Source organism: Mesoplodon densirostris, chromosome 5, assembly GCF_025265405.1.
Source record: "Mesoplodon densirostris isolate mMesDen1 chromosome 5, mMesDen1 primary haplotype, whole genome shotgun sequence".
NCBI lineage: Eukaryota > Metazoa > Chordata > Mammalia > Artiodactyla > Ziphiidae > Mesoplodon > Mesoplodon densirostris.
The window spans coordinates 108,510,828-108,527,115 of record NC_082665.1 but is presented as its reverse complement, the minus strand read 5'-3'; the positions used below and the strand labels follow the sequence as shown (position 1 = coordinate 108,527,115).

At 42.6% G+C, this 16,288-nt stretch overlaps 1 protein-coding gene across 4 annotated transcripts in view; it reads left to right on the top strand.

Annotated features, from left to right (window-relative positions):
• The first annotated feature begins 721 nt into the window (after positions 1-721).
• The window catches only part of DGKG (diacylglycerol kinase gamma), a 149,228-nt gene continuing 133,661 nt past the window's right edge, over positions 722-16,288 (top strand). For all 4 annotated transcript variants that reach the window (XM_060100106.1, XM_060100105.1, XM_060100104.1 and 1 more), the window contains exons 1-2: positions 722-788; positions 14,993-15,069. In XM_060100106.1, coding sequence (XP_059956089.1) covers positions 722-788; positions 14,993-15,069 — 144 coding nt within the window. The remainder of the gene's footprint in view (positions 789-14,992; positions 15,070-16,288) is intronic.

Genomic DNA, 16,288 nt, shown 5'->3' with positions numbered 1-16,288 from the left:
GACTCAATGCCTCATAAAAGGAAGGTCAGCAACTCTAATAGTGGAATTTAGAAATCAGTGGAGGAGAGACTGGCTTACCTTTCAAATCACGCCATGTGAGCTATTGTCCTGTACTTACTCATGAGACACCTACAGCCTGAGGCATTATCAGGACTAGAGGATGCCCTTAGGTGGTGGCCCTAATACCACCTCTCATGAGACACATTTAAAAATTTCCAGAGTTTGGGAGTATGGCTACCTCTTCATACAGATCACCTAACCCCCACTCCAGCCAGACAGCTGTCTGGACTTGTGCTGCTCTGGTCTGTATGTCCTCTTGCGAATTCCCTCAGGTGGCTTCCCCCCAACCTTGAGAACCACTGCCTCCTATAGAGCTTTCAGCAAAGAATGTTTGGGTTTTTTTTTTTTTCTTTACAAGAAAAGATGACTTATGTGTTCTAACACTCTCATTCCCAATGTCTTTTCTACTCCTGCCCAGGAAAAGCAAGGATTTCTGAATTTACTGTGACTACAGATAGAAGGATGTTGCCGTAGGAATAGCAGAGGCCTCTCAGCTGCTAAACAGTGTCCGCTGCTGCCATAGACACTTGGGTCCTCGAGAAATCTCCTGAAGGACTTGTCCATTGTGTACTTGCAATGAGCCAGGCCCTAGGCTGGGCCTTGGCTACAGCCTGGTGAGCAAAACTCTCTCCCTAGCCTCAAGCGCACACACCCAGGAAAGATGAGTGAAGAACGGTGGGTCTCCCTCACTCCAGAAGAATTTGGCCAACTTCAGAAATATGCAGAATGTGAGTAAATGGATTGACGCATCTGGGGTGGGATTTCCTCTTGGTTGGGGAGAGCATTATTGGAGAGCAGAGTTGTATAATCATTGCAAAGCACAGAGAATGAGGTCAGCTTATACCTCCTTATAAAAATAGAATTTGTGTCTTTAAACATAAAAACACAATTATCTTTATACTCTATAAATGATACATGCTCACCCTAGAAATTTGGAATATACAGGGAAGGAAAATAAAAAGTAGGTTAAAAATCACAGCTAAACTCTATGAACGTTTTGGATGCATCCTGTGCATATTGCTGTACGTGGTTGAGTTCCTGAATATACCTTTTTTCTTTTCAGTCTGCATTTTTCACCTCGTGTAATATTGTAAGAATTTTCCCAGGTCATCAAAATATCTTTATAGCAGAACTTTTGAAGGGCTGCAGGCTGCTTGGTTACAATGTTACTCAGTCATTTGCTTTAATATACTCTTGTGTTTGGACCCAATGCCTTCTTTCAGCAAGATACGGAATTCTGATGGGTGTCTCTTTCTCGACTTTGCTCTGGAAAAACCTGGGCTTTTGCGTGGAGCTCTTGGTTTCACTAGTTGCACCCAGGAACAGTTTCAGTGCGTCAAGCCACAGTGGTGGCGAGGCCCACGGCCGTGCCCCCCGCAGGCCACTCCTAATCCTGACTGGTGACAGGAGTCTGCCCGGGCTGACCGCTGCACTCTGCACACACACAGTGCCCGTCATGATTGTGCAACGGCACCGATGTTTGCAGAGCCCTTTGTCTGGCAGAGCGCTCAGCTGCACTGCCAACCCCACCTCGTCATCCTAACCCTCTCCCTTCACGTTGATCGTGCTGGCGCTTTTGTAAGTCACTAGGCCTGTAGCGCATTTGACCTGCCCTACAGAGCGTGCCCAGCTGGTCCTCCGAATGCCCTGTAGGCAGCCTGCCCCCTCCCACAGGGCAGGCAGCCCCTCCACTGGCCTGGGAGTCGGGGGCCGGGCTCATGCCAGCTCTGGCTCTTGCTCTGTGTGATGTGACAATCCTAACACCCACCCCACCCTTTAGTCCCCCATCCCCACGGCCGCACACCCACCCCATGACTACACGTGCTCCCCCTGTAGGGCTACTGGTCCATCTCTCCTTGGTGACCTGGAGCCCGTGGCCTCCTGTCTGACCGCAGTAGGTTTAGAGAAACTCTGCAGTGTATTGACAGGGAGCAAGGAATCATCCTCCAGGGTAAACTCCATCGAATTCAGCCTACTCTGTAGGTCAGCAAAGTACCAGGCCCTGTCAGGGATGAAAAAGAAGCAGAGAGATAAGCCTTCACCTGAGGAATCTGAATCTTGTTAGGGAGTCAGATATGCACTTGTGATACAAGCAGAGAACAGGCTTAAGACAGCAGGGAAGCACCTCCGGCAGAGATGGCTAAACGGGGTGCACAAAGGAGAGGGGAGATTTAGAGCTGGGGGAAACTGATATGAGTGGCTTAGAACAACAGAAAGTCTCTCACAGTTCTGGAGGCCAGAAGTCCAAAGTCAAGGTATTGGTAAGGTTGGTTCTTTCTGAGGGCTGTGAGGGAAGGATCTGCGCCAGGCCTTTCTCCTTGGCTTACAGATGACTGTCTTCTGTATCTTTCACATGGTACTCTCCCTGTGCACGTGTCTCAGTGTCCAAATTTCCCTTTTTATCAATATATGGGCACAGTCTTCTTTCTTCCTTTTTTGTCCTTACTTTTTTAATTTATTTTTTTATTGAAGTATAGTTAATTTACAATGTGTTAATTTCTGCTGTACAGAAAAATGACTCAGTTATACACATATATACATTCTTTTTTGCATTCTTTTCCATTATGGTTTATCCCAGGATGTTGAATATAGTTCCCTGTGCTGTACAGTAGGACCTTGTTATTTATCATTCTGTATATAACAGTTTGTATCTACTAACCCCAAACTCCCAGTCCATCCCTCCCCCAACCCCCCTTCTCCTTGGCAACCAGAAGTCTGTTCTTAATGTCTGGACACAGTCATTTTGGATTGGACCCACCCTACTCCAGTAAGGCCTCATCTTACCAATAATTAATTACCTCTGAAATGACCCTGTTTCCAAATAAGGTCACACTCTGAGGTACCGGGGAATTAGGACTTCAGTGTATAAATTTGCAGGGGATACAACTTAACTCATAACAGAGGATTTAGCTGGATGAACTCTGTGGAGAAAAGAAATTTAAAATGTGAGTAGTAGATGGTGGGGGGAGGGATACAAACTGTGGAAGCAAAGGTAAAGGTGGCACAAAGGGAGAAGGTGGCTATGGGGTGGTAAGGAGAGCTTCTGAGCTAGATGGAGAGAAGCAGCAGGAGGGTGGGGAGGAGGACATGGGAGGGATGTGGGTAGCCGCAGGCCTTGGGCCCCACATGTCAAGGCACGGCATTTGGACTAAGGTGGCAAAATGTAGAGTCATGAATCTGGTGGCTATGTGCAAGGTGGCCTGGATGAAGAAGCTGCCAGGGCAGGGAAGGCAGGCAGGTCCTTTGAATGAAGTCTCGTTTGAGCTGAGGCACAGAGCTAAGATGGGGAATGTGGCAATGAACAAATGCTAATGTGTGGGAAATTGCTGTGGAAGTTCCTCACAACTTGTGGAATGAAAGGAAGCCAGCAAAGATACCTCAAAGCCTGAGAATCTGTGGAAAGTGAAGACAGAGGGGTCCAAATGTGGCAAAGCAGTCAAGGAGGGAGGGGTGGAAAGAAACCCGAGTATTTGGTAGGAAATGGCTCCTCTGTGGTCTTTTTTTCCAACCATAGCTTTGTCTTTCTCGGACCCATCCTCATTTTGTCCGTGTCCCAGGACTGGATGAGGTGCTCCGGCACCATTTCTAACAGGAGAGGAAAAAAAGATACAATTCTTGGAAAATGGTTAATCCTCAGAGGAAACCCTGAAAAAGGCACTTCTACCAGCTTTAGACGCATTCTGGCATTCAGTCAGATTGCTTTGCCATAGCAACCACTCTTCCATAACCACAAAAACAGTAGCTTTACAGTAGTGAAATAACTGAAGTACACAGCCTGAGAATTGAGAACTTTCTCCAGTGCAGTTCCGGGTGGGAGAGGCCAAGAATTTCAGGACAAGAGGCTTTTTGTATGTCCTGTTTAAATGTCATAAACCCTGACACTTCTCTGGGGAGAAGCCATGTTAAAATACTCTCAGAGATAAAATATATATTTATTATGTATATATAATCAACAATAAAGTTAATGTGAATTAAGATTGTAAAGTGCTTGTCAAAAGGATAATGTGACAGTTTAAGAATTTTCTGTTACAAAATAAAAACAAGTGTAAAATTTTTGAAAAGCGAAAAGATGAAATTAAAGACACTCATGATCCTATCTCCCAGTGAAAACCACAACTAGTATGTTTGTGTATGAATATAAATATCAAACTACACATACACCTACACATATATACATATATATATATTTAAAAAACAAACATGCTAGGCTATTTTGCATGCTGTTTTCTTCACCCTAACAATATGTTTCAGTTATCTATCGCTATGTCCAAACAACTTCAAAACTTGACAGGTTAAAACAACCATTTTGGGGGCTTCCCTGGTGGCGCAGTGGTTGAGAGTCCGCCTGCCGATGCAGGGGACATGGGTTCGTGCGCGGGTTCGTGCGCCGGTCCGGGAAGATCCCACATGCCGCAGAGCGGCTGGGCCCGTGAGCCATGGCTGCTGAGCCTGCGCGTCCAGGGCCTGTGCTCCGCAACGGGAGGGGCCACGACAGTGAGAGGCCCGCGTACCGCAAAAAAAAAAAACCCAACCATTTTGGTTTTGTTCCCATTGTTCTGTGGCTCGGGCACCCTGGACAGGGCCCAGCAGGATGACTAGTTCCTGCTCCACAGTGTTTGGGGCTGCAGGTGGGATGCCTCACATGACCCAGCATGGCCTATTCACTCACTCACTGGTACCTCGGCGCTCTTCTCTGGAGCCTGTTCCTCCAAGTGCGTTCTCATCTCCCAGGGCCTCTTTGTGTGGCCTCTCTTGCCAGCAGGGTAGCCTGGACTTTGTACATGTGGCTCAAGGCTCCAAGAGCATAAAAGCAGCAGCAGGCCTTTTTAACACCTGGGCTTAGAGGTGCTAGAACATAACTCTCCACATTCCATTGGTCAAATCAGTCACAGGCCTGGCCCAGATTTGATGGGGTGGAGGAATGGACTCCACATCTCATGGGACAGTGACTCACACAGCAGGAAGGAAGGTTGGCAGCAGCCATCTCTGGAGACTAGCTAGCACGCAGTATGTCACGAGGTGTTCCCAAATCATCCAGTACTTTTCAGAAGCATGGTTTCTAGTGGTTACAGAGATTTCTTTTCAGTACATGTACATTATTTTATTTAAACAAATCATCAATTGTGATCTTAGGATGTATTAATAGACTCATAGTTTCTAGTAAGGCAAACCGACATCCACCTTCTATCCTACCCGGATCAGACCTTTCTAGAGAACTGAATTTATTTCTGGGCACCACAGTTTCCAGTGGATATGGACAAACCAGAACTTGTTTGAGAAGTGCCAGCAGCATTGTGAGGGGCCTCACAGCCTGGATATGAAAAAATGGATGAAAATACTATGCATATTTTCTGGAAAGGGGAAGACTCAGGGAAGGGTGAGAGAGAGCTAAGCTGTATTAAAATAGCTACAGTGCTCTTGTGGGGAGAAGGAGTGAAGTTAATTTCGAATGGCTTCAAGAAGTAGCCCCAGGACTAATGGGAGGAAAGCATCAGAAGAAAGACTTTAAAGTAAGGAATACTAATGGTATTAGTGTTAGTAATGATTCCTAATGGTCAAACCTGTCCAAGATGGAACAGAATGGACCCCAAAGTGACTGAGTTTCCTTTCCCTAGAACTGTCTGGGCAGAGTTGGCTGAGACACTAGAGGGGAGGTTAGAGCACAGATGTCTGGTTGATTAAATGACCTTCATTAGCCCTATCAATACTTAGTTTTTATGTTTAGACAGGTTTCTTTTCAACCTCACAGGGTGTGAGCATGTGGGGATGCCTCCTACTGACCTTCCCCTAACAGCTTCAGAGAGATAATTGGCTTATTGTCCTAATCCTGTTATTTGGGGGGGGGGATTTTTCCAGTTTTTTCCATGATTTATCAAGGACAGAAACTATCATCTTATTCATAAAGGGAAAAAGGGGAAAAAAACCCAATAAAACATCCATGTTTACTTTTAGTTCTCTAAGAAGTGAAACCACACATTTCCTACATCACCTAGTTGTTGCTTGATTTTATAGACTTTTTAAAGCTAGGAGAGATCTTAGCCATGATCAAGTGCAACTACTATCCATTTTACAAATGAGAACACTAAATTCAGAAGAGCTCAGTGACTTGCCCAATGTCACACAGAAAGTCAGTAGCAGAATAAGAATTAGAACCAATGTTTTCAATTCCAGGTAAATTCAGTTTGCTTCAATTAAGTTTCAATAAATTAAACAGAAAGTATTCATTGGAGCTCAACCTTCAACCATACATTGGTAAAGAAAAATAAATATATATATATGTTAATTAAATTATAATAGAACAAAAAAAATTTTTTTTTTTTTCTTTTTGCGGTATGCGGGCCTCTCACTGTTGTGGCCTCTCCCGTTGCGGAGCACAGGCTCCGGACGCGCAGGCCCAGCGGCCATGGCTCACGGGCCCAGCCGCTCCGCGGCATATGGGATCCTCCCAGACCGGGGCACGAACCCGTATCCCCTGCATCGGCAGGCGGACTCTTAACCACTGCGCCACCAGGGAGGCCCCCCAAAAAATTTTAATAAACATGTGCCAAAGATTTTATTTAACTCATTAATTAGTGGAGGAGCCAGTAAGATGTTAAAATTGAGAAGCGAGGTATGGAGGGACCCTGGATGGATACAGATCAAATCCATAAATTCCTAGTTAGGCGATTTTGTAAACAAATGTAAGGATAAGATTGCTTGGTTAGATACAAAACTGGTCACTGTCTTACAGGACAACAAACCCTAATCTTTTGGGTTATCTGTTGCACCAGACAGTTCTATGCATATCTGCTGGAAAGAAATCTGTAAGTTAACATGTAACTTCACTAAATCTGGTGCATTTAATACATTTAATCAATAAATCAGTAAACAGTGAGTAGAACTAAGTACATGCACCTAGATAGTCCTTGGGTAGCCTTTATTCCATATGACATTGAAAAGATGTGCTGCCCACTTTTTTTCTTATTTCTAAGTTTTAGGTAATTTAAAAAATAATACTGACCTACAAAAAAATAGAGAAAAAAACTGGGGTTTGCTTCAGTGACCTTCTAAGGCTCTGAGATGGGACCCCCTCCCCCTTTATGCTTCTGTTCTCTATTCAATTCTTCACAGAGGAGTCAAAAGTCTCTTTGGCCCAGAGTCCCATCTTCCTTCCATAATCTTTTCATCTTAGTTACCACCAACAATCATTCTCCCCTTGAGATAGTAGAAAAGGTGTAGATAAGAAGATAGAGGGCCCAAGGCATGGTTCCTGGGCAGGAAGGTCTCATTTAACCCCAATGCTGGTTCCCAGGTGTTGAATTCCAGCAGGTAAGCAGGGTCCTCAGTGCGGGGCAGCCCTGATGCTTTTTTCTCTTGCTGACTTTTCGTACCTGGACAAAAATTTTAAATACATTTTAAAGAGAATGAATCAGCAAATTCTGCTATTCAGAAATATATTTCAGTAGAATCAGATCAAGGCAAAGTTTTTTACTTTAAGATGGAGATAATTTATAGCTCAAAATTCAGACCTGTCAGAGAAAATGTTTAGGGCTGATTTGTAGAACAATGTAAGGCTGTAAGTAAGCTTTGTTGAAACTTTGCTATTTATATTGGCCAGTAGAGTGAGATTTAATCACATGTTCATGGATTCCTGGGCCCGTAAAGGGTCATGTCTAGTTGCTTCCATCGTGAAAGGGATAATCACAGCTGTTTCTCACCCACATCTCTTGGTGCAACTGGACTTCTTTTCATTCGTGATGACTGGGACTCTGCCCACCATCAGCCACAGAATCTATGGATAGGGAGAGACTTCTCTGGAAATAATGGCTCTCAAATTTGAATGTGCACATGAATCTCCTGGCTTCTGTTAACATGCAGATTCTGAATCAGTAGGTCTGTGCTTGTTCTGAGATTCTGTGTTTCTGACCAGCTCCCAGGTGATGCTGACACGGCTGGTCCAGGGACCACATTTTTAGACGCAAGAAGGTAACTATTCCTCCATTCCTCCACCTATGACCGATGAGGCCAAATTATTTGGAGAAAAAGTGGGAAATCTTGCTAGCAATGCAAATTTTACTTCTACAAATAAGCCATACCAGCCATTCAGGTCATTTATGATGAATCAGAAAAACTTAGTATCCCAAAGAGGGTTTTCTTTATCAGCCAAAATTCCCCCGGCTTCAATGTAAAGTGTTTTTCTCTTATTCTGTATGTAACGCTGTGGCAGAGCCGTCACTTCCACGGGTTTCCCTGAGAAGTTAGCTTGGGGGGCCCCAGTGGTCCTCAGCCTTGGCTGCATACTGGAAATACCTGGGAGACTTTGAACAACTGCAGTGTCCTGCCCTCATACTCCCCCATCCCTGGACCATTTAATCATCATCTGTAGGCGTGAGACCCAGGCATCAGTAGTGTTTAAAACTCCCCAGGTGATTCCAGCAGGCAGCCAAGATGGAGAACCACTGGTCTACCTTTTCTCCCTATGCCCCTGGTAATATAGGACATGTGGGACAAGCATGACAAGCCCAATCCCTGTTCTAGCCCTCATTTATTCCGTAAATTTTGATTGAACATCGATTTTATGACAGGCAATGGACTACATGCTGAGGATAAGCAGGGAACAGGAAAAGAAGGCTAACTGGGGGACTGTTTTGGTGATTATGATGCTGGACTTCTTATACATGCTTCCCACATTCCACCCCAGGGCCCGACTCCTCCTGGCTGCAAAGGTGAGCCTTCTGAAGCAGTGCTGCAGGCCTGGCAGCTCTGTTCTGACATCATTCTCCATCTTTCTAGGACCCTTGGAAAACCCCATTCTTGCTTTTGTGCATCTCACTGTGTTCTTGACTCCCTGAGTACTTAGAAAACTTATTCATACATCCCAGCCTTCACTGGCAAAAGGAAAATCTAGGGTTTTTTTTCCCTTCATGTGCCAACTTTCCCTTCTCCCTCTCTCTGTGTCTTTCCCTCCCTGGGTTGAGAGTCATTTATGATCTTCCCAATCTGTGGAATATGTTCCTCTAGGCTCAGCATCATGTTTTTTTCCTGTGTTGTGACAGGCAATTCTTACTAGTCAGCCACAGATACACAGGAACGTTGCTTAAGGTCTGCTCATGAAAAGTGAGGTCCATGGACCTGCATAATTGGTGTCACCTAAGCTCTTCCTTGAAATGCGGAATCTCAGGCCATGATCCAGACTTACTGAATTAGAATCTGCATTTAAACCTTATCCCCAGGCAATCCACATGCATGTTACAGTTTGAGACTATCTTAGGGAAGTTTGAGATGATATTAGGGAACTTAGAGGTATAGAAAGTTATCATGTACTTTAGAATTTCACTCTCATCTATGGGTTTTCAGATTCACTTTTTAAAATGTTGCTTTATAGTTATTTCCAAGTTTAATGGTCTGACTAGTGCCAAATACTCAGGGCTCCTAACTAGAAGACAGTCCATAAACTTTGGGTCCTGGTTCAGGCAGCACAGCTGACATTCTGCTGTAAACTGAAGCTCCTGATGTGTCTGTTTGTTCTGAGGACATCCCTGTCCCACACAAACGTGGCAGCAAAGATGCCTGTGAGAGAGATCAACTCAGTGCTTTGTGACCACCTAGAGGGGTGGGATAGGGAGGGTGGGAGGGAGGGAGTCTCAAGAGGGAGGGGATATGGGGATATATGTATACATATAGCTGATTCACTTTGTTGTACAGCAGAAACTAACACAATATATAAAAGATGCCTGTGAGTAGGGCCAAATTTTCTCCTTCAAAAGGCTTTGGATTTGCTCAAACATTAGGAACAAGTGCCTGGTTAAGGTCCCAGAATTCTTGACATCAAGAAACAACTTTAGACCAAAACTTCTTAAGGGGGTTTTTATCACTAGCAACCTTGATCACAGAAAAGAGCCTTCTAAACCTCTAATTTGGTGTAAAACTGTGTGCTGATGGTCCCACCAGGGTGGGTTAATGCAAAATGTGTCCCTACGTTGCCAAACAGCTGAATAAGTTGACCTGTTGGGTGGAGTCCTTTAGTGCTGTCCACTTAAACTATGGGGAATGTTAGCCAAGGACAGCAATTTTAGATTTAGCATAATTATAACCTTTTTTTCCCTTTTGCAGTGATTATCCAACAAGGTCAGCAGTATCCTAATTTATTATTATTTCTAATAATAAAATCACATTATAGAACAGCAGTTCTCAACCTTGACTATACATTTGAACCCCCAGAAAGTTTTAGAATATACTGATCCCTGAGTTCCCCAAGAGATGCTGACTTAATTGGTCTGGGGTGAGGCCTGGGTTTCAATGTGTTTAGGGGTCCTCAGGTGATATTAACATGCAGTCCGATTTGACAGCCATTGTCATAGAAGGAGGGCCTTATCTTCTGATTTACCAGTATTCATGTATCCAATGACTCTAATTAGATATGCTAAAAGTAAGAGTGACCTACTCACTAGTTCTGTGCCCTTGAAAGAATCACTTAATTTCCATAAGCTTCAGTTTCTCCTTCTCTAAATTAGGGGTAACTATTATATTAGGGGTTAGCTGTGGAGGTTTAAATAAAATACATAAAGTGTCTAGGACAGAGCTTAGCACCTAGCAGGTATTCATAATAGGAGTTGCTGCAAAGAACTGTGGTCATGGCTCTGCTTTGCACACTTAGAAATGGAACTCCATCTCCTGTGAGTCTGGAGGTGGTGTTACAGCACAGACTTGGACAGGGTGGTCTCCACCGAGGCTGTGTGCTCTTGGGCCCACACGTGGTGCCTGAAGTAAGATCAGGGAATGCTCTGAAGAAGCCCTTCATTGTTCTTAACTAGCGTCAGACAAACAGGATGGAGCAGTGCCCACTTATTCCTCAGGGAAACAGCAACCCAGCCCAGAAATCTGTTGAGAAGAAAGCTGTGATAAAGTATCAAATGACCTCCAAGGAGAAAGTAATGGGTCTCAAGTTTGAGAATTAGATTGTTTCCCTTTTTTGAAAGGGAAAGGTGTTGATGCTATGAGCTCATAAAAGCCCATAAAACAGATTGATGTAAATGTATGGTGAGGAACATACCTCATGGAAATCTAGGAGCCAGCCATCTCTTAGGTTGCTTTCTTCCTATTTAATTTTAGGCTAGTGGTCAAAGATTTTCAAATGAATGCCTCTGCTATTTTTTCTTTTTAAAACCTGCTTACTTGAATGTGTACATATGATGAATATGAGTGTATGTGTTTATATGTAAAACAAATATATATACCTATGTGTATATAAATATACATATCATACATTTAAATATAAAGCAAGATTAGCTCAATAGCACTTGAGAACCAAAGGATTTCTGCTAGGATGAACTGTGGAATCTCTAAAATGTGACAATAACATCAAAAATTCAAGTGACAAACAGCCCAATCCAAAAATGGGCAGAAGATCTAAATAGACATTTCTCCAAAGAAGATATACAGATGGCCAACAAACACATGAAAGGATGCTCAACATCACTAACCATTAGAGGAATGCAAATCAAAACTACAGTGAGGTATCACCTCACACCAGTCAGAATGGCCATTATCAAAAAATCTACAAACAATAAATGCTGGAGAGGGTGTGGAGAAAAGGGAACCCACTTGCACTGTTGGTGGGAATGTAAATTGATATAGCCACTATGGAGAACAGTATGGAGATTCCTTAAAAAACTAAAAATAGAACTACCATACGACCCAGCAATCCCACTACTGGGCATATACCCTGAGAAAACCATAATTCAAAAAGAGTCATGTACCAAAATGTTCATTGCACCTCTATTTACAATAGCCAGGACATGGAGGCAACCTAAGTGTCCATCGACAGATGAATGGATAAAGAAGATGTGGCACATATATACAATGGAACATTACTCAGCCATAAAATGAAATGAAATTGAGTTATTTGTAGTGAGGTGAATGGACCTAGAGTCTGTCCTACAGAGTGGAGTAAGTCAGAAAGAGAAAAACAAATACCATATGCTAACACATGTATATGGAGTCTAAAAAAAAAAAGGTTCCGGAGAACCTAGGGGCAGGACAGGAATAAAGATGCAGACGTAGAGAATGGACTTGAGGACACGGGGAAGGGGAAGGGTAAGCTGGGACGAAATGAGAGACTGGCATGGACATATATATACTACCAAATGTAAAATAGATAGCTAGTGGGAAGCAGCCACATAGCACAGGGAGATCAGCTCGGTGCTTTGTGACCACCTAGACGGGTAGGATAGGGAGGGTGAGAGGGAGACACAAGAAGGAGGAGATATGGGGATATATGTATATGTATAGCTGATTCACTTTGTTATAAATCAGAAACTAACACACCATTGTAAAGCAATTATACTCCAATAAAGATGTTAAAAAATAATAGTAATTAATTAATTAAAAAAATAAAGCCAAGGAAGTAAAATATATAGTATATTAAATGGTGGTAAGAGCTATGGAGAAAAATAAAGCAGGAACAAAAGATGGGGAAAACAGAACAAAACAAAACTCAAGTGAAATCACTTTCTTGGTTCTCAGTCAAAATGCTGGCTCTATACTACTTTTGCAGAAGCCACACCAGGAAGACCCATGCTCCAAATTTTTCATTTTTTAAAAAATTTGGCCATTCTGGCTGAGCTGAAAATCTCCCATTGAAATAGATTCTAAAATATAGTGTTTTTTCCTAAATATTTAAGCTACTCAGAATAATTTGAATATAATTTATGTGTGACCTTAACTGAAATCTGACCTAATTCTAACCTCTCTTCCATTCTGTTGCCTGAGTGGCTTTTAAAAAATAGACCTGGTTATGTTACTCTACTACTCAAAAAGTCTTCAACAATTTGAAATCAATGTCCTTAACTAGGCATTCAGTACTCCCACAAATCTGGCCCCAGACTACTCTCTGGTTCTAACCTTGCCTAAAGGTCCCATGGTGCCCATCTTCATATCTTTGTTCACCCTGTCTCTTCTGAGAATGCCCTGTCCACTTCATGTCTGCCTTTCAAAACCTTACTCATTTTTACACCCCAGCTCAAATGCTACCTCCTTCATGGGGCATCCCCAGTCCCCACCTTAACCCCACTCTCATCCTAGTTTTACTTCTTCCCTGTTATTTTACTTCTTCCCCACTCTGTGCACAGCATTAATTACACCTTTCCTTGTGTTAGCAAATGTTTGGGAAATAATAGTGAATAGTGCTTAAGGAAAAGTAATACAGAATTTTGAGCCAGACTAGACCTGAGTCAAAACCCTGACTCCTAGGCAAGTCATTTAACTTTTCTGACTTTCAGTTTCCTCATCTGTAAACTGAAGAAAATGTTACCAAATCTGCATGGACTGGTAAGGGAGAGCATATGAGAATATGCAGTAAAGGTCTTTAATAAGGGGTAGCTATTATTACCACAGTTATTCATATCCTGTCCCCAACTAGTTCATCAACAGTACCTAGCAACATCTTACTCTCCATAGTGTTTTCTGAATTGACTGGAAGCAGCCCAAATTGATGGCATCTGCTGCCTGGATCTCACTGAGCTATTAGTTTTCCAACATCTGTTTTGAATTTCAGAAAGAAATGTCCATTTTTAGGCAACAGCAGCGTTTTCCTGTGGCATTTCAATATGTCTCAATCCTGAACTGATTATAACTTGTGCTTGATTGAATCCAAGTCAGCAAAGTCATGGAGAACAGCCCAGCCCACAAGCACATCCACTTTATGTAGGCCCAAGAGAGCATAGCCCTCTCTACAAAGAGCCCAAACACCAAGGAACACTATATCAGCTTTTAATGACATTGCCCTTTGTTCAGATGTTTAAATTATGGCAATAATAGAGCTTGAGAAGCTCTTAATTATCCACAATACTGTGAGACAGAGAGAGTGCAGAAATCCTGGTTTTCTTTGATGTCTAGAGTACTGGTAACTACTCAGGATGTTATAATGACAATTATTGACTCCCTTCTCTTGACTCCCAATTCCCTTATAAACTAAAAAAAGAAAGAAAGGAAAGAAGGAAGGAAGGAAGAAAGGAAGAAAGAAAGAAAGAAAAGAAAGAAAGAAACACCACAATTTTCTCCAGTAGTTTCTAAAGTATTTCCTATGGAAAGCAGAATTTTCTAAACTACCATGCTTTATGAATCCTGTCTCTGTTTCAGCACCAAGGACAGAACCCCTCCAGGCTTGATGCCCACCCATCCCATTTAATTAACAAAATTTAAAATGTTTTAAAATTTCTGCTCAGATGTTTATTCGATCATCTAATATATTGGTTTTCTGAACACTGGTTATATGTCAGGCCTTGATATGGTATACAAAGGCTTACAGCTCTCAAGGTTGAACTGAGGCAGGAGATGAGCAAGAAAGGCAAGTTAATAAATATAACACCATATGACAGGTGCTGTTACAGAGTTATGTGCAAGCCATGTGGGAGCCAGGGGAGGGAGTGATTAACTCTGACTAGTAAAGGAAGGCTTTTCAAAGGAGTTGACATTTGAGCTGGGTACTGAGAATTGAGTGAAGTTTGTAATACAGAGAAGAGACTCCATGAAAAAGTACAGAGCATGTTAAGAAATTTCTAGAAATGTGGTTTGATGTGGCTGCAAAATGGAGTGAATGAAAGGTTAAGGAAAGAGATAAGGAATAGGCTAGGTCACATCACCAAGTACTTGTATACCAAGCTAAGGGTTTAGGCTTTATCCTGGGAAAGTTAAGAGCTGTGTAAGGGTTTTGAGCAGAGACACGATCTAATCAGATTTGTGTTTTAGAAAGATACTTCATACAGCAAGAGAGAAAATATACTAAAAAATAAATAAATGAGAGGGCAGAAGGGCAGATAACGATGACATTCCTCCATGTGGTTCTGGAATGAGGGCTCACTCCATCATAGTCAGGATTAGACATGGAGAATTTACTTGGCCCAGCTCCCATTCACTGTTCACCATGTTTCACATATGGATTATGTCTCTCCAGATTCTTCCAAGAAGATAAATGATGTCTTGGCTGAATTTAATGAGGGTGGGAGCCTCAAACAATATGACCCACATGAGGTAAGAACATTTTCATTTCAAGCCTTTAAAAACCCCACGTTCTAGCCTTCCCATAATTTGTTCCTCTCTTAGAAGTTTAGCTCACTTTGAAGAACATGCTTCTCAACATATTTTCTCCCAAGTTTCAAGTGAGCCATTGGTGCTACCTGGAATCATAAGTTCCTCAAGTCCATTCACCTTCTCACTATCCTAGAAGGCCACATCATACCTTCTCTTCTCTCCTCAAATCTCTCACTCCTCCTCCCTTCCTCAATTCCCAATTATCAACTGTGTTTTCTACATCACTGAGAAAATAGAAACAGTCAGAAGCAATCTTCCCCCAAATCCTTACCTTATGTGCCCACCTAGCTGTACCTTTTCTCCTGTAATTAGGGGCAAGCTCTCCATGCTCTGATCTCAGTCTAACCCCTCCGCTTGTGCACTCAGTCCCATCCTCTTTGGTCTATTAACAGGCATTGCTTCAGCAACGTATTTCTCTCTCACTCTCACTCCATCTCCTTCCCATCAGCTTTCTCTATTTATTAGATCTTCCTCATCAACAAATAAACATACTGCTCTTTCTCCTACAGTAAAAAACATTTTTCTGGCTCCACTTCTCCTTCCAGCTACCACCTCATTTCTCTTCTGTCCTTCATAGCAAGTAAGCTGTGCAAAAGATTCGTCTATACTCATTGCCTCCAATTTCTCCTCTCCCCACTTTTCTGAAAGCTCTTCAAGCAGCATGTAACCCCCATGCCTACACTAAAATCACTAGTCAGAATAGCCAAGGACCTCCATGTGGCTAAAACTCCAGTCATTTTACTAAACAGCATTGGACCTGATTGGTCAAATCTTCCTTCACTTCCTTCACTTGGTTTTCAGGATGCTATACTCTTCTGATTTTCCTCTTACCCCTTTACTTGACATTTCCACTTAAAAATCAAATAGGTATCTCAAACTTAACATAAGCTAAACTGAGCTCCTTGACTTTCCTCTATAAAACCTGTTTTTCCAGCAGTCTTTCCCATTTCAGTAAATGACAAGTCCAGTCTTCAAGTTATTCAGCCTAAAACTATGGAGTCATCATTGACTTTTCTCTTTTTCTCACATCCCACATCTAATTCATCAGCAACCTCCATCATTTCTACCTTCAAAATACATCCAAAATCCAGACACATCTCACTACCTGCTCTGCTATCACCCTGACCTGAGGCACCACCATATTTTGCCCAGATTATTG